General features: G+C 34.3%; 3 protein-coding genes and 1 long non-coding RNA gene across 4 annotated transcripts; 2 read left to right on the top strand and 2 right to left on the bottom strand.

The window, feature by feature from the left end:
- LOC123218034 lies at nt 1-1,547 on the bottom strand. The gene is made up of 2 exons (XR_006502618.1): nt 826-1,547; nt 1-361 (listed from the first exon to the last, which is right to left on the bottom strand). It is a non-coding gene; the product is annotated as an uncharacterized LOC123218034 (long non-coding RNA).
- A 1,285-nt stretch (nt 1,548-2,832) lies between these two features.
- On the top strand, nt 2,833-4,629 carry LOC123218032 (protein SRG1-like). The gene is made up of 4 exons (XM_044639204.1): nt 2,833-3,240; nt 3,344-3,591; nt 3,769-4,093; nt 4,181-4,629. Exons 1-4 carry the CDS (start codon nt 3,001-3,003, stop codon nt 4,442-4,444), a joined length of 1,077 nt encoding a protein of 358 aa, XP_044495139.1. The 5' UTR covers nt 2,833-3,000; the 3' UTR covers nt 4,445-4,629.
- A 1,207-nt stretch (nt 4,630-5,836) lies between these two features.
- Nucleotides 5,837-8,021, bottom strand: LOC123218861. The gene is made up of 4 exons (XM_044640516.1): nt 7,996-8,021; nt 7,332-7,546; nt 7,144-7,224; nt 5,837-6,139 (listed from the first exon to the last, which is right to left on the bottom strand). The coding sequence occupies exons 1-4, from the start codon at nt 8,019-8,021 to the stop codon at nt 6,069-6,071; spliced, it is 393 nt and encodes a 130-aa protein (XP_044496451.1). The 3' UTR covers nt 5,837-6,068.
- Nucleotides 8,022-10,462: 2,441 nt separating this feature from the next.
- Nucleotides 10,463-18,247, top strand: LOC123218031 (ABC transporter B family member 9-like). Its single transcript, XM_044639203.1, has 13 exons — nt 10,463-10,625; nt 10,722-10,978; nt 13,489-13,543; nt 13,751-13,926; nt 14,027-14,248; nt 14,328-14,566; nt 14,654-15,179; nt 15,284-15,557; nt 15,641-16,301; nt 16,387-16,615; nt 16,694-16,960; nt 17,044-17,307; nt 17,394-18,247. Exons 2-13 carry the CDS (start codon nt 10,736-10,738, stop codon nt 18,036-18,038), a joined length of 3,801 nt encoding a protein of 1,266 aa, XP_044495138.1. The 5' UTR covers nt 10,463-10,625; nt 10,722-10,735; the 3' UTR covers nt 18,039-18,247.
- Nucleotides 18,248-18,648: the final 401 nt, after the last annotated feature.

Here is an 18,648-nt window from a genome sequence, read left to right as displayed (position 1 = left end):
GTTTGAAAAAAACTTTTCTGCACCATAATCTAGCACATAATATAATATCATCTATAGGCCTCCGGCCTTTTTATGAGTACATATCAAAATACATCCTAATTAAAACTAAGAAATCAGAAAATAAATCTAAAATCAGGCCTCCGGCCTTATCATATACAGAACAAAATAATTTACATCTTTACTCATTTGCAAAAAGTCATGAGAATATTGTAATTAGGCCTCCGGCCTTTCAACATTTCATAAGTTTAAAATAAACAACAAAAAGTCTATATAGATGCGTGCAAAATGAAAACATCCACGAAAGATGCTACACCGTGGCACAACCCAACAAAACACTATCCCGCACGATCTGTAGGATGTCCTGGAGGGAGGAAAACATTTATAAAGGTGAGCTAAAAGCTTAGTGAGTAGGAAATTTAAATCCTTGAGAATATTTATGCATGTCAAACAATAATATTATGCCATAATATGAGCCACACACCATGCTAATTATGCTTAAACCACATACTTCTCATGTACATTAACTTGAACCATTCATCACATAATATCATCACACAAATTGATTTTCACAATAATGAAATTTACAATACTACCTTTATCTCATAGGAGCAAATCAAACATTTATGAATTTTCACTTCCAACTCAATGGCAATACTATCTTTATCTTATAGGTTTCTTTACCTATCAATATTCTAAAATATTAATCCATAGGTATCCCACCATTTATATATAAATATATACATCAAAATATCATATAAAAGGGAAATCTGTCATACCCAAGGGATGTCCCCACCTAGGCAGAGCAAAAGAAAAACACTGTCATACCCGGTATATTAAAATCTCACACGGGCAGAGCATTCGATTCTGTCATACTTGGCATGAAATAAAGCACAAGCAGAGCACTAAATTCTGTCGTACCTGTATAGATATCGCACAGGCAGAGCATCTAAATCTGTCGTACCTGGCATAAATATTTCACAGGCAGAGCATCTAAATCTGTCGTATCTGGCATAAATAGTGCACAGACAGAGCATTTTATTTCATAATGAGTAATAACCAAAACATCCGAATAATATAATTTATTTCACCATATCAATTTTTTTTTTGTTTAGAACAATATTCATTGGCAACCGCCACAATCACCATAAGCAAATCTCAATCACACATTAATTATCAACTAAACACTTTCAGCTCACATGAAGCTCAAATAAAACCACTTCCAACTCACATGAAGCTCAACTAAACAATTTCAACTCAACCACAACACAAAACATCAATTTAATAATTTCCAGAATTCACTTGGTCACCACATAACTTAATTTAAGCATTTTGAATCCACTGAATAATATAACTTTTACCTTATAGCCTTTCATAACCTAAATTCACAACATACATAAAGAAACTATTTTATTTTATTTTTCTTTTTGAGAGGTTTCCACCAAATCCATGCTACCATTTTCAAGGATTCACAATAAATAGCATAAAGTTTCACAAAACTATAAATAAAATTTATACCCAAAAATCATAAGGAAAGAAAAGTTTATTCCCACTCACTGATTTTGGTAGCCTCTAAGTCAGAGTTGAAATCTCTCGCTAATCTCCCTTTTTCTTCACCTATTTAAACCAATTGGAAACAATATGATCAAAAATTTGGAAATCCCTAATTTGAATAAATATAACAAACCCTAAAATTTTTTTGAATAAAAATGAAATACCCTATTCCTTTTTCCTATAAATCCCTTTTCTCTTCCTTTCCCTTTCCTTCTTTTTATTTCAATAAATAAAATAAATCATATTTTCCCAAAATATCACTTGCTACAAGAGCTACAAAATATTCATTATTATTTTAGTTCAAATACAAATTATTAAGGTTATAGTTCTTAGTAAATACGTATGTGATTTAGGGTAATTTTGTAGTAACATTAAATTTAACACTTTTCATTCACTTCAATTGATTTTATCAAGTTTATAATTTGTTTTTTTTTTTTTTTTTGTAAAACTTGGTGGATTGGCTGACTAAGTTTTGAAGTTGAAATAGAATTAATTTGGTACATTTGAATTTTATGATAATGAGACTTTTGGGGTTTTTTTAATATATTAGATTAATAGTTTAAAAATTAGTAAAAGTTGATAATTGATAATTCAAAAATTAGTAAAATTAAAATTATAGTTTTAATAAATCATAATGTAAACGTTTCTAAAACTTAATAGTTCAAAAATTATTATATTAATTTATTAGATTTAGGGGGTGGGGTGGGGTGGGGTGGGGTGGGGTGGAGAGGGGAGGGGAGGGGATGGGGTAGGGTCGGGCGTGGCATGGCGTGGCGTGGCGAGGAGGGGAGCGGACGGGGCAGGGACAAATGCATCCCCATCCCCGATTACGAGGATTTTTTTCGTCTCTATCCCTGTCCTTTTCTCTATTTTTATCAAGAAATCCCCTCTCCGTTAGGGTCGGGGAGGGTCGAGGTTCCTAAAATCAGTTTCAAATTGTCATCCCTAATTGATGGGTAGTATTTAGGACTTTTCAAGCCTGTCAAATCAAGGGGGCATATAGGGTTTCACAAGTAGTTGAGGGGGTCCATATAATTCAGTAAATATTAAAGGTACAAATGGGTGGATCGGTTTATTTGTTGCTCATGCGGAGTTGGATTTTTACTCGATTATTATCAAATTGAATTTGGCAGGATCAAGTCTTTACAAAATCTGAGTTGGAGTAGATTGACATTGGACCCATTCAACTCGTAAACTTAGACAAATCAAATGATATCGATAAATCTTCACCTTTTTTATCTCAAACCCAAGTCTACAATTCTTAAATTTATCAAAATTTAAACTCCAGTTTGAACCCGAGTCTAACAAAACTTGGTTCGGCCTGGCTCCATTCCCTGGTGCAGATATACAGCAGCCATCGGCCGGAGGTAAAAAGCACCGAGTTTTCTGCTTTGCAGGAAAAGAAAGAATAAAGCCTTGAGGTCTCATAATAAATGCAATCATTCATCTATGGAGAAAATTGTGTGGAGTTCTCTCCCTGTGCCTTGCGTTCAGGAGCTAGCCAAGGAGGCGCTCACTACAGTTCCACCAAGATATGTCCGTACTGATCTAGATCATCCTCTCATAGCCGATGATACTTTCCTGCCACAACTGCCTGTAATCGACTTGGAAAAGTTGCTTTCTAGAGACTTAACAGATTCAGAATTAGACAAGCTTCATCATGCTTGCAAAGAATGGGGTTTCTTTCAGGTGTTAGAAAAAAGAAGAAAAAATAAAAATTGATTAGTATATATTATATATCATTTGTCAGTTGTCATGTAATTTTTGTGCTAAGTGTGGAAATGTTTTGCAGCTGACCAACCATGGAGTGAGCAGTTCATTGGTTGAGAAAATCAAGAAAGAAGCTCAGGAATTTTTTAATCTGCCCATGGAAGAGAAGAAGAAGTACTGGCAAAAAGAAGGGGATATGGAAGGATTTGGGCAGGCGTTTGTTGTCTCTAAGGAGCAGAAGCTTAACTGGGGAGACATGTTCTTAGTGACCGCCCTCCCAATTCATTTGAGGAAGCCACACCTATTTTCCAAGCTCCCTCTGCCTTTCAGGTTCTTTCTTTCTGTCAATTCATTTATTTGTCAAGATTCTAGCTCTGCAAGCCAACATCTGCATAAGTCCAACATGTCAGTCATATATAATCTTCGAATAACCTCATATTCAACTCACTGGGTTCTCAATAGTTTTAGTCCTTTTAATTTTAATGACTAGTCTTTATTTAAACGTAGAGAAACCTTGGAAGCTTACTCAGTAGAACTAAGAGATCTTGCCATGAAAATCCTGAACCAAATGGCCAAAGCTCTCAGAATGGAATCTGAACATGTGAAAGAATTGTTTGAAGAAGGGATGCAATTTATCAGGGTGAACTACTATCCTCCATGTCCACAACCAGAGCTTGCTATTGGCATCAATCCTCATTCGGACCGCCCCGGCCTTACCATCCTCCTCCAGCTCAATGAGGTGGAAGGCCTTCAAATCAAGAAAGATGGAATGTGGGTTCCTGTTAAACCCCTGCCAGGTGCTTTTATCATCAACATTGGAGACATTCTTGAGGTACCGATCAGCCCCACGATTATATACTAACACGAGAAATGAAGGGCATAACTAGATAGTGCTTAATTTGTGTTTGTGATTGTTCAGATTGTAACCAATGGAATTTACCAGAGTATTGAGCATCGAGCAACTGTAAACTCCATGAAAGAAAGGCTCTCAATTGCCACATTTTACAGCCCCAAATTAGATGGCAATATTGGTCCGGCGCCCAGCCTTGTTACACCAGAGACTCCAGCATTGTTTAAGACAATGAGCGTTGCAGACTACTTCAATGGATATGTCTCCCGCCAACTGCAAGGGAAATCGTACCTTGATGTCATGAGGGTTCTAAATGAGAATGGAAGTGTTTGAGTAAAGTGGAAATTCGAAGCTCTGGTTCGTCTAAATAGTTTGTCAATAATAGACACGGCTTCTGTTTGATGTTATTGCATGTCATTGTAATTTAGAGAAAAAAAGCCTTTACTTCCTTTAAATTAATCTTCTGAAGCTTTTGAATCTGTATAGTCATCTTTCATGAATTTTAACCATATTTTCAAGATCTTTCTCCGTCTCTCTGCGCATTTGGAATCGTTGGAAAATAAAACCTCTAATTTTAAGATATTATTTGAATGACTAAGATATATGTTTTTTTTTTCAAATGTGGAGACACTTTGGATGCTTACTCAGCTGAACTAAGAGATCTTGCTATGAAAATCCTGAACCAAATGGCAAAAGCTCCGACAATGGAAGCTAATAATATGATAGAATTGTTTGAAGGAGAGATACAGAGAATAAAAGAATGAAATACTGTCCTTCATGTCCACATCCAGAGCTTGTGACTGGCCTCAATCCTCACTCGATACCGGCTTTTACATCCTCCTTCATCTGAATGAGATGGAAGGCCTTCAAATCGGGAAAGATGGAATGTGGGTTCCCGTTAAAACCTACCAGATGCTTTTATCAACATTGTAGAAATTTGAGTTAATGCTCATCTCTAAACACTTCCAAAATTATCACCCCAATAGATAAATAAGTACCCTTGGTGCAGTTAAATGAAACAACTGTTAAGGGAATAACTAGTTATTGTGTTGAGATTTTGCAAGCGGTAACCAATGGAATAGAGGCTCCCAATTGCCGCATTCTTTGGCCCCAAAATAGACGGTAATATGAGTCAGGTGTCAAGCCTTCTTACACCAGAGACTCCAGTGTCGTTTAAGACGATAAGTGTTGCCGACTACTTCACAGGATTCTTTTCAGACCAACTGCAAGGAAAATCATACCTTGCTGCCTTGAAGACTGGAAATGAGAGGCAGAGTGGTTTGAGTAATGTTGAACTTCAAAGGTTTGGTATATCTAAATAGTTGGCTAATAATTGACAGGGCAACAGATTGATGCTACATCAATTCATTATAAATAAGAGTTGTTCAGGCTGGTTTGTCATTGACATACCAATCCAAGATAAAACAAACTCTCACACTGGTATGTTTTATATACATGAATGCTGCCATTGCCAAATTGACAAAAGGTATAAAGAAGCAAGGAACCGTGGCAATGACAGGCTTGGGGCAACACATAATTTCAGGGTATTTTTCATCCTGCAAAGCTACGAAAAAAATGGACACAATATTGATATATCCACAGTTTAAAAAGTATACAGAAGTCTAGCAACAAGCATTTTACCTCTTTCAACGACTGCCTAATCTTTGAATCAGATATAAAGATACAAGATGAGAAAATTTAGAAATCTCCAGCAAAGAAACCTCGAGAAGTAAAATTTCTGATATATTGCTAAGCGGTGGCCTAAACACAAAAAGAGAGCAAACAGAAGCTGCAGCACTGTTTCTATTATCTAACTTAAAAATAGATCAGTAATTTACAGTAAATGTCAATATAATACATTTACCCTATACTACACGGACCGATGGCTTCATTCCCTATCTCAAACCTAAAGTACATTAATCCATAAATTCCAACACTACCTAAAGCCGATAGATCTTTAACACTCAATGTTGGAACAGAGCATACTCGTTACAGCAATCATCAGCTGCATCACTATCATCTTCAAACCTAACAGAGAAATTATAAAAATTTATGAAGTCAACCACTCAAGATATCATGTTAAAAGTAACTCTATAAAAAACATATTTAAAAGATTAGGGGCAAATTCAAAGAGAAGGGGATGGAAGCCAAAAAATGGGAGACAAAATCTACAACATCCACAGAGGCAACAAAAAAAAAATCACATGTAATTAAAAGACCTTGCCTTCCATGTCATAAAAGGTATTAAAATCAATCCAGTATTTGAGATATCTCACAAGGGTGATACCAAAGTTCTGGTTCTTAAATCTGGATACGTCATTAGTGATGCCTAAGTTCTTAGCAACACTAATTTGTTCACTAAGGTTTTAAATTATAATGATTCAGGAGTTCAGAAGAGAAAAGATTCTAATTGTAGTCACTGCCTAATTCATACTTAGCAAAAGTTAACAGTACCTATTAGTGACAGTAACTATGATGGTTTCCACTTGTGATGATAAATCTGCCTCCCTGTGTTGTAACTATGGAATTTAAAGATAAGTTAGTATAATTTGTTCATTCGCGTAGTTTTATTCTAACGAATCAAGAACCTGGCCCATATACAAGCCAACCCTATTCTTTAATGCTACGCTATAATTTTCCAGTTCTCCACGCCAATTCTTTCAACACAACAAAAGCACCTACTGCAAGTTAATCTTCTCTCCACATCTCTACTCGCCTTCTCTTTAAAAGACACAATATATAAACTAACAATCATCGCCCACCACCCTCTCAAGTCACTCAAAAAGCTACCACCCAAACAAAACATAGCCAAAAAAAGCCCCCAATTCTTCGTTATTGCCGCTAATTCAAGCAAACCCTTCTAAGGAATCATATAAAGGTCACGAAATAACCAAGTAAAACTATTCACAGATTTAAACAAACCCAAATGGCCAAATCAAACAATGACATAAACTGCAACCCAAAACATAAATCAACAGTAAGAACCTTAAGCCAAACACATAAAAAACAGAACTTTGAAGCAAAAACGTTACCTTTCTCGCAAAAACCATGGCCAGTAGGGCCGTGAGGAGGAGCAGCAGCAGTTGCAAAGCGCAAGCACATCATAATAAACCCTAAAAGCGAAAAGACAAAATATATGGAGAAAGGGAGAGAGAAAGAAAGAAATGGAGTATAGTTTAATAATATAGAGAGAGTAAAGTGAGATGGGCAGGAGCAGAACTGCAGAGCAAGTATAGAAGACTGAGTGGACAAACCAATCTCCTCTTATAGATTGCACGAAACCCGACGTACAAAACAAAGGCAGAGGGAGAGAGAGTGTGCTGTTGGTGGGGCTGGTTTGCGTATCCGAGGTCTTCTGTTGTCCTTCTTTCTTTGAAACCAAACCCCGAAGGGTATACGCAAGTCAAGTCGAGATTGACTCCATTATGGTTTGATCTTCATTCAATACAAAATATTATGCTTTATATTTGGTTAAAATTTATATAACAGCATAAAGTGTGTATTAAATTTAATTTAGATAAAAAATAATTTATATTTAAAATTTAATTTAAATTAATAATTTAAATATAATATTATTTTATCAATAAATTACAAATTTAAATTTTTAAACTTTAACCAAATTCTCTCTAATTTAAATTCTTTTTTATTTAAAAAATAAATTAATTATTATAATTTAAACTCAACCCTAATTTAAATTAATCGAATTCAAGCCAAGTTATATTAAATTAAACTGACTATTAAAACTAAATAGGTTTAATTCAAGTCTAACCATGATGTCACTCTATGTCTGTACTGTATATACATTTTTTGTCTTTACATTTTAGCCCCTTTCGTTTAACCAATAGTGTTTTGATGTGTCACATGGTTATTTTTTCTTTGTTTACCCATTCACATTTAAACAAGGTGACATATGGTAATATAATTACTATATTTATATTAAAATTATTAAAATAATTTTAATTTCAACATAATTGCATTCTTATTAAATTTTTATGACAAAAAAACCTTTGGTTTCAATTAAAATTACAAATAAATGAAGAATATTTTAAAATGTATATATATATAATTTAATTGATAAATTTCATAACTTGAAAAAATCATAATATATTATTAATATGAAGAATATTTTACAAAATACATAAAGTAAGTATTTTAACATAACATATGATAGTTTAATAGAACATAATATTAATTTATACTCACCAATATTTTATTTAAATAAAATAAAATCCCATTATTCTTTTTTTATTGTCAACAAAATACTAATAGTTTATTTAAATAAAATAAAATCTCAATACTAAATAATTATTGTCAATTAAATACATTAATTATTTATATATGTAAATTTTAACAAAAATAGTGGCAATTTTACTCAAAAACCTTTTTGATAATTTATCTTTATAATAATAAAAATTACTTAAACCAAGCACACTAGTAAAACAAATGTGAGTTTTATCATATAATAGTAAACGCACCAATGAGTCGTGCAATGACGGTTCCATGAAATTACTTGTACTATAAAGCCAACTAATTAGAAGGTACGCAAATTTCAAACCAATCTTTTAGGGTTTTATACTAGGTATGTATTTATTACATCAATAAAATTATGTATATTTAATTTTTAATTTTTAATTAGATATTTAAATAATATTTAATCATATAATTATGTATTATTTGAGACTAAGTATCTTTTTAAGTATTTAAACTAAATATATATAAGATTGTGTGCATTAATGAATGATAAAGATTCAAACTTACTATGAATTAATTCTTGTCGATTTACGTCCTAAATCTTAATCTAAATGTCTTGGGAAGTAATGTGTGGTGGGTTTAGGCCATAGAGTATTGTTATATACATAAATAATATGTATAATTTTATATATATATAAAGAATATATTATCATATGATTAGATAATTTAAAATTAGAAATAAAATAATATTCAATCATATTGTAATATATTATTATTTGTGTATAAAATTACACATATATTTATACGTATAGTTTTATGGGTAAGCCATGATATTGGTAAGTTTTGTGATAAGGTTTGGCAAATTTACGTTGAAACAATCGAGTTTAACAAATTGGTCAATTTTCATGACTGGCTTCGTTCAACCTCTTCAATTATTATTTTGGTCAAAAATCACAAGAACCCAACTAGGTTCACATACAGTCATGCACTAGTTACTTGTGTAATGCACTTTGCATATCAAATTATAACCGTGACACCATCAAAATCCTCTGGAACATCCAATTTTAATATAAAGTTTTTCAAGAAATTAACAAACACGTGAGCTTCTAGAATTGATAAATATTAGTCAATTTAGAGTAAAACTTAATTTATTTATAGAGTAATGTTAAGGAAAGATCGGGTAAATATATTATTTATATATATAAATTATACATAAAAAAATTATGTATATAGTTTTATTAAATAAAGAATGGGTTTACATTGAAAGAATCAGTTGATATTTTATTATTAACATTAGAAGATATGGTATATTGTATTGAAGATGAATGAGTGAAATTTAATATTGTATTTATATAAATTGATATGCATAAATAAATTATTTTGTTTAGCTGATATGATAAAATAATAATATAATTTAGTGATTATGAAATTGATTATTAGATTTAATATTTATCTTATTTTATGTAATTAGTTCGGTCATAAAAATGATAATCCAATTTTAATAAGATTCTTTGTTATTAAAAAAAATAACAATAATAAAATTATATTAATAATCTTTTATTATCGCAGAATTAAATAAATATATAAATATTTTTAAATAATTAATTCACCTGATTGCCCATTCACTATATCAAATTAAGTTTTGAAACATTGTCTAATTGAAGCATTACTTTACCATGTGAAGAAATCATAAATAGAAAATATTAATAAACTTAGAAATAATTTGATAACACTCATAGGGGCTTAAATGTTTTTAAATGATTAATTTTTAATTAGTGTTAATCCATTTATAATAAAGGTTTTAAATATGGTGATCAAGGAGGAATAATCGAATACGAAAAGGTACAAAAATTTAAAAAAAAAAACATAAATGCAGGCTTCTAGAAGCAGCAAATAGAGAAAGAGTATGCGTCCGCGTTCAAATTGGAAAATTATCAGAATTTTAGAAGATGAATTCAAATTTTTAAGTAATACTATAAACATAAATTTCATATATAATGATGTTTTATTATATGGTTAGATAGTCTAAAATAAAAAGAAAAATAATACCAAATAATATAATGACACATCACCAATTAAATATAAAATTATATATGTAATTTTATTTATTTATATTTTGCACTGTCATTTCCAAAATGTTTTTCTTTCTTCCCAAGTATACATGCATCTTTGTATGTAAATATAGCCATCCGTTTCTCTATATATATATACACATGTATACTTACACTCCAACATCATCTCATCTCCTCTTGGTTACGTAACATAAACCCTATTTCACTATTTACTATTATTAGCAAGACGCCTCGATCCGTCTCCCTTTCTGGTATTCAATTTTATTTTGTTTTCTTTTTTATGACGTTTCCTTTGTGTTTATATAAACGGATCTTGATGATGGAGTCTTCATGTTTGTGTGTTACAGAGAGGTGAGGAACAATGAAGGAAAATGGAGAATCGTCGAATGGTAATGGGAAGAAGAAGAAAGGATCGGAGGAGAAGGTGGCATTCTATAAGCTGTTTGCGTTTGCTGATACAAAGGATGTCATTTTGATGGTGGTGGGAACGATTGGTGCTATTGCTAATGGACTCTCGCAGCCGCTCATCACCATTATTTTCGGCCAGCTCGTCGACTCATTCGGCTCCAGTAATCCTTCCAATGTTATTGATGAAGTTTCAAAGGTCGGTGAACTCTCCATTCACTTTCACTTTCAGATTCTCTTAATGCTCCCTTATTTTCCGCCTGGTTTTTTTCCCTGTTTTAATCTTAACCTTAATCGCATTAATGAGAAAACTTAACTTTTTAGGGCTTCAGTTTTCACTTGTGTGTGTATACATATACATATATATTCTGACTTAGTTTTCAAGCAACGTAGTTTCTTAAATTAGAAGTGAATCTGAAAAAGTTTCGGAGGAAAATTGGGATGAGCATCCATGTCAATACAGAAAACTAGGGTTCTAAACACATGGTTGAATGGCGTACAAGAGTTGGACTCTTTGGGTTTAGCTTTTTGGAAGTAGAAATGACAACCCAAATTCAAAATGACAACTATATAAGTCGCCATCTCTTGTATTAAAGGAAGAAGATGAAGATGGCTCCCCATTTAAAAGGAAAAATTTGATCTCAACTTTCCTTTAATGGCCGACATCAAATGAATGACCACCATTAATTTCACACAGGCATATATATATATATATATATATATATATATATATATATATATATATATATATATATATATATATATATATATATATATATATTCAGCAATTAGTAAGCTTATATACATTAGACAGCCCACTGGCTACTGCAATCTTCCACTTGCAGTAGTCGAGATTCCTCTGACTTGCATAATCGGACATAGATCAAAATTAACTTTTCTTTTAGGTCAGACTAATTAGACCCATTTGTTTCAACATCAATCGGACCTCAGAAATCAAAAGAAATATTTTTTTAAAAAATCTCAGTAATCAGTATAAACTAAACCCTCATCTTCAAATTGTGATTTGAGATTGGGATGATTATATTATGAATTTAGGATAGAGTATATTTGTGTCTTTTAGGAAAGAATATTTATATATTTCATAGGATAATATTATATCTTATTTTTAAGGGATATGAACGAAAAAATTCTTTTAAATTAATTACTATTTAGGGGAATTTCTTAAAATTGTATTCCTTGTTAAAGTACTTTTTTATTCAAAATATAGATTATTTTAAATATTATTAAATATAGATTATTACTATATTTAATAAAAAATAAAAATATTAGTTTATTTGAATGCCTTTGGGTTTATTTACTTATGTTACATTAATTGATAGTAATAATATTTTAGCCCTAAAAAATTAATAAGTAAAAATAAAAGGCCAAACGACTATTTCCCACCCAAGGTTTAGCGTATTCTCAAATGTCCCCCCTTTAACTATAGAAACACCAAACACCCACCCATGACCTGTTAGATTTAACAAAACTCTAACGGTAGTAAGGGTAAAATCGTCATTTTTGTTATAATATTAAAAATAAACTAAAATAGAATATATTTTGCCCCCCTAAACTTTAAAAACTAAAATTTTCCCCCAGCCTAAGTTTTAAAAAATCGTAGTTTCACCCTAGGGTTTGGTTTTGAAATCTCCAGTGACCTCTCCGGCTCCGTTGCCAACGGCATCTCCCTCCCGAAGCAACCTCTCATTCCGGTGATCTCTTTCCTCCCATTTGGAGGTCCGATCGACGCCCGGAGACGCCGTGGGAGACGAAGAACTTCGTCGGGAAGACGAAGTTCTTCGTCTTCCCAGAAGACGACGGAGCCGTCGTCTTCGTCTGGGAAGACGGTCGTCTTCGTCTGGGAAGACGGTCGTCTTCCCAGAAGAAGACCTCTGGGAAGACGATCGTCTTCCCAGGGGAAAACGACGGCTTCGTCGTCTTCTGGGAAGACGAAGAACTTCGTCTTCCCGACGAGGTTCTTCATCTCCCACGGCGTCTCCGGGCGCCGATCGGACTTCCAAATGGGAGGAAAGAGATCGCCGGAAGGAGAGGTTGCTTCGGGAGGGAGATGTCGTCGGCAACGGAGCCGGAGAGGTCGCCGGAGATTTCAAAACCAAACCCTAGGGTGAAACTGCGGTTTTTTAAAACTTAGGCTGGGAAAAAATGTTAGTTTTTAAAGTTTAGGGGGGCAAAAAGAGATAGAAGTTTTAGGCGTTAGGGTTCTGTTAAATCTAACCGGTCATGGGTGGGTGTTTGGTGTTTCCATAGTTAAAGGGGGGACATTTGAGAATACGCTAAATCTTGGGTGGGAAATAGTCGTTTGGCCAAAATAAAATTATAATAAACAAAATTATTTCAACAGTCTTTTAATATTAAACGTAGTAATTAGATTATTAAAATCTTTTATTATATAATAAATGAAAAAAAAAAAAAGGTTGATAATACTATAACCTGAAGCCCCTTTGTTGACAATTTTTATAAATAGATTTCAATAGCATATATATAAAATAGCTTCTGTTAAAGTTAAGTATCCCTACTTAGTCAATTTAATAATTTGTTCTAACGATTCAAAATGCATATCTTAAAATTTATTCATAAATATTTATGTATTTCCAACTACTTAAAAAAAAATTAATAATAAAAAATAAAATTATTTGATGCAAAAATTATATATGCTAAATTTTGGATTTTCACTCGTATGATTTTCAGGTAGCAGTGAAGTTTTTGTATTTGGCTGTGGGCACAGGCGTAGCTGCATTTTTACGTAAGTGCAGATGATTTTTTTGCTGGGAATAATTTTAATTTCTTTTTGCATAACTTAATTCATGAGCATTGCCCTTTTAAGTATATGCATGAAACTTAACTATGCTTATGGAAGTGACCATCCATGTGCTTTCGAGTTTCAGAACTTGTAACTTGCATGGCCTAATCTTAGTTGGAGTTAATTGTTAGCATTTGTTGTGAGTTGCAGAGGTGTCATGTTGGATGGTGACCGGAGAGAGGCAGGCGGCGAGAATTCGAGGCCTTTACTTGAAAACAATATTGAGACAAGACATTGCCTTCTTTGACACTGAAACAACAACAGGAGAAGTCATTGGAAGAATGTCTGGAGACACAATCCTTATTCAAGATGCCATGGGAGAAAAGGTAAAACTATAAACATTCAACAACTTGCTTGAAACCCTTTAAATTTTCTTTCTGGGTTGAGTGAGATCCTAATGGAATGGAGAGTTTATTATCATAACAGGTGGGGAAGTTTATTCAGCTTATGTCAACATTTTTCGGAGGCTTTGTAATTGCTTTTATCAAAGGATGGCTTCTTTCTCTAGTTTTGCTCTCATGCATTCCTGCTGTAGTAATTGTTGGCGGAATCATGTCGATGATGATAGCGAAAATGTCAAGCCGCGGACAAATTGCCTATGCAGATGCGGGAAATGTTGTGGAGCAGACGGTTGGAGCCATTAGAACAGTAAGTCACAGTGATCAAGATTATGCATCTTACTTTATATGTATACAATGATTTTTACTAATCTTTTTGAACTCTCCAGGTTGCATCCTTCACTGGGGAGAAGCGGGCAATAGAGAAGTATAACAGCAAACTCGAAGATGCTTATGCCACTACAGCACATCAGGGACTGGCCTCAGGCATAGGACTTGGCTTACTCATGCTCATTATCTTTGGAACTTATGGACTTGCCGTATGGTATGGGTCCAAACTGATCATTGAGAAAGGATATAGTGGAGGAACTGTAATTACTATCATATTTACAATCATGACCGGAGGAATGTAAGTGATTATGAAAATTCTTTCCGTAAAATTTATATGCCTGAATCTTTGCTCAATCTCAGCATTTGTTGTGGGATTTTGTAACAGATCATTGGGGCAAACATCCCCCAGTGTGAATGCCTTTGCAGCAGGGCAAGCTGCTGCATATAAGATGTTTGAAACAATAAAACGCAAACCAAGCATCGATGCATACGACACCAGTGGGATGATCTTGGAGAACATTGAGGGTGATATTGAACTAAAAGATGTTTATTTTAGATACCCTGCCAGACCAGAAGTGCAGATCTTTTCGGGCTTCTCATTGCATGTTCCAAGCGGTACAACAGCAGCTTTAGTGGGGCAAAGTGGAAGCGGCAAGTCAACAGTCATCAGCCTTCTGGAGAGATTCTATGATCCTGAAGCTGGCGAAGTATTTATAGATGGTATTAATATAAAGAAGTTGCAGCTCAGCTGGATAAGAGAGAAGATTGGTCTAGTTAGTCAGGAACCTATTCTATTTGCAACCAGTATAAAAGAGAACATAGCATATGGGAAAGAAAATGCAACTGATCAAGAGATAAGAACAGCAATTCAGCTCTCTAATGCTGCAAAATTTATTGACAAGCTGCCCCAGGTAAAGGCCCCTGTAAATAAAAACTAGTTATTAGCATTATAAACTGTTAGCTTGAACTAAATTCACCGCTGCACACTTATATTATATTAGCTTTTTGTCAACAGGGGCTTGACACAATGGTGGGTGAGCATGGAACTCAGCTATCTGGTGGACAAAAGCAAAGGATTGCAATTGCAAGGGCCATTTTAAAGAATCCAAAAATTCTTCTTCTTGATGAGGCTACAAGTGCACTGGATGCTGAGTCTGAACACATTGTCCAAGATGCTTTGGATAAAGTTATGACAAATCGGACAACTGTGGTAGTTGCACATCGTTTGACAACTATTAGAAATGCTGACATGATTGCAGTGGTACATCAAGGGAAGATTGTGGAGAAAGGTAGCAACAATAAACCCGGTTTCAATATCAGATTTGTTAAAATGTTTGCCAAACTATTAAAGTTTCCAAAATTTGGTTTATAGGAACTCATGAAGATTTGATCCAAGATCCTGAGGGGGCTTACTCTCAGCTGATTCGCCTGCAAGAAGGAGCCAAAGATGGTGAAGATCCTCGAATCACTGATGCAGATAAGTCAAAAACAAGTTTTGATATTACAGACAAGGCGATGTCACGGTCTGGAAGCCATACAATTTCTATGAGAAGATCGGTGAGCAGAGGTTCATCAGGTAGCCAACACTCCTTTGGTTTTACCTATGGTCTTCCTGGCCCTGTTGATGTGTATGAGACCAATGACGATGTGGAAGGGAGAACTGAAAAGGTGAATGAGAAGCAACAGAAAGTTTCAATCCGAAGACTGGCCTATTTGAACAAACCTGAGATTCCAGTTTTGTTGATTGGATCAGCAGGTGCAATAGTACATGGTGTAATCTTTCCCGTATTTGGTCTTTTACTCTCATCATCCATTAAGATGTTCTATGAACCCCCACATGAGCTAAGGAAACATTCCAGGTTTTGGGCAATTCTGTATGTGGGTTTAGGATTTATTACTCTGCTAGCTGTGCCCTTACAAAATTACTTCTTTGGAGTTGCTGGAGGTAAACTGATTCAACGAATCCGTGCCTTGACGTTTGAGAAAGTTGTGCATCAGCAAATCAGCTGGTTTGATGATCCTGCAAATTCAAGGTAATTTAAAACAGGATAACCTTCATATCATCCTGATTAAATTATGCTTCTCTAACTAACTATGAATTTTACCTTCAATTTTCAGTGGTGCGATTGGTGCAAGGTTATCGACCGATGCCTCTCAAGTTCGTAGCATAGTTGGGGATGCATTAGCCCTAATTGTTCAGAACATAGCCACAATCACAGCAGGGCTTGTCATAGCCTTTATTGCTAACTGGATGTTGGCTCTTATTATTTTAGCAGTATCTCCATTGATTTTAATGCAAGGATTCCTTCAAACAAAGTTTCTCAAGGGCTTCAGTGCAGACGCGAAGGTTAGTCTTTTCCCGTGTTATCAGAACTCTTTTTGATGAATGAATTATGCTTATAATAATCTTTACATATAAATGCAGCTGATGTATGAGGAAGCCAGTCAAGTGGCCAATGATGCAGTTGGGAGTATCAGAACTGTTGCCTCATTCTGTGCAGAAAAGAAGGTAATGGATTTGTACCAAAAGAAATGCAATGCCCCCATGAAACAGGGAGTCCACCTAGGACTTGTAAGCGGTGGAGGATTCGGCTTTTCTTTCTTTGCACTCTACTGCACAAATGCCTTCTGCTTCTACATCGGATCGGTACTTGTGGACCACGGAAAAGCAACATTTGGGGAAGTCTTCAAGGTATGCTAATTAACTATTGAGCCTGTTTTCATATCCCCTATGAAGTCACTGGGTTCTTAATCTGATGTATGTTGGTTTTGCAGGTTTTCTTCGCATTGACAATTTCAGCCATTGGTATCTCTCAATCCAGTGCTTTGGCTCCGGACAGAGCCAAAGCCAAGGATTCAGCAGCTTCTATATATGAAATTCTTGACAGCAAGCCTAAAATTGACTCAAGCAGCAGTGAGGGCTTGACACCCACAAGTGTACATGGTGATATTGAACTCCAACACGTCAGTTTCAAATATCCAACAAGGCCAGATGTTCAAATATTCAGAGATTTGTCCTTGAGCATCCCTTCTGGAAAGGTATTCAATTTCAGCACCACCCATATACATTGATTGTTTTTGAACGCATTGCCAATCATTTATAAGCTTTTGCATTCTCTGTGCAGACTGTTGCCCTTGTTGGAGAGAGTGGCAGTGGAAAGTCAACTGTAATAAGCCTTATAGAGAGATTTTATGATCCTGATTCTGGCTGTGTATTGCTGGACAATATCGATATCAAGAAGGTGAAAATAAGTTGGTTGAGGCAACAAATGGGGTTGGTGAGTCAAGAGCCAATACTTTTCAATGAAACCATCCGTGCGAACATAGCCTATGGCAAACTTGGAGATGCTACTGAAGACGAGATCATTGCAGCAACAAAAGCAGCAAATGCCCACAACTTCATCGCTGCATTGCCAAATGGCTATGACACCAATGTAGGCGAAAGAGGAGTGCAACTTTCAGGAGGGCAGAAGCAAAGGATCGCCATCGCAAGAGCTATATTAAAGAATCCCAAAATTCTTCTACTGGATGAGGCGACCAGTGCATTGGACGCTGAATCAGAACGCGTGGTACAAGATGCATTAGACAGTGTGATGGTTAATAGAACAACTGTAGTTGTTGCTCATCGTCTCACAACGATTAAAAACGCAGACATAATTGCAGTAGTGAAAAATGGTGCGATTGCAGAGAAAGGGAGGCACGAGTCACTGATGAAAATCACTGATGGGGCTTATGCATCTTTGGTGGCACTTCACATGAGTGCTACATAAACTATATGAACAGTTTAATCGACTTGTTCAAGACTAATTACTTTTTCACAGAGGATTTAATTGTCTAGCTGGAGGCCTCTTTATAAGTGTCGAATTTATGGTTCAGTCATAGTTTTTGGACATTACAAACTAAGACAACTAGTTCAATTGAAAATGACTTGAACTAAACTAATGAGTTTTTATAAAAGTGTTAGATATGTTAAATTTAATTCCCATTCTCACATATTATTTATTGTTTGGTTGTTCTCTACTAATAAGGCTAAATAAATCATATAGACTTAAATACTGTAATTCATAAAATTTAATTCACAAGACAATAAAATTCTAGTTCTTATGGTAATCTCAAAGTCATTAATTTGCCAATTTAGATAGTAGTTATGATAATTTTGTCTCAATCAATTTTCAAAAACTAGATGTGGTCTTTACTAACGTTAATAATTTTCTTATTGTCATTGATGACCGTGTATTTAAATTTTATTATTAGCGATTGTTTACTATTTCTGTTTTCTTACTATAATCATATCTTCTTTATTTTGTCGATAATAACCTTTCTCTTACATATGATCTATTGAATTGCATTTTTTTATACTTGGAAATTTTTTTTAATTTA

Source organism: Mangifera indica, chromosome 6 (genome assembly GCF_011075055.1).
Source record: "Mangifera indica cultivar Alphonso chromosome 6, CATAS_Mindica_2.1, whole genome shotgun sequence".
NCBI lineage: Eukaryota > Viridiplantae > Streptophyta > Magnoliopsida > Sapindales > Anacardiaceae > Mangifera > Mangifera indica.
Note: the sequence above shows the minus strand (reverse complement) of the source record. Positions and strands in the feature narration are given on the sequence as shown.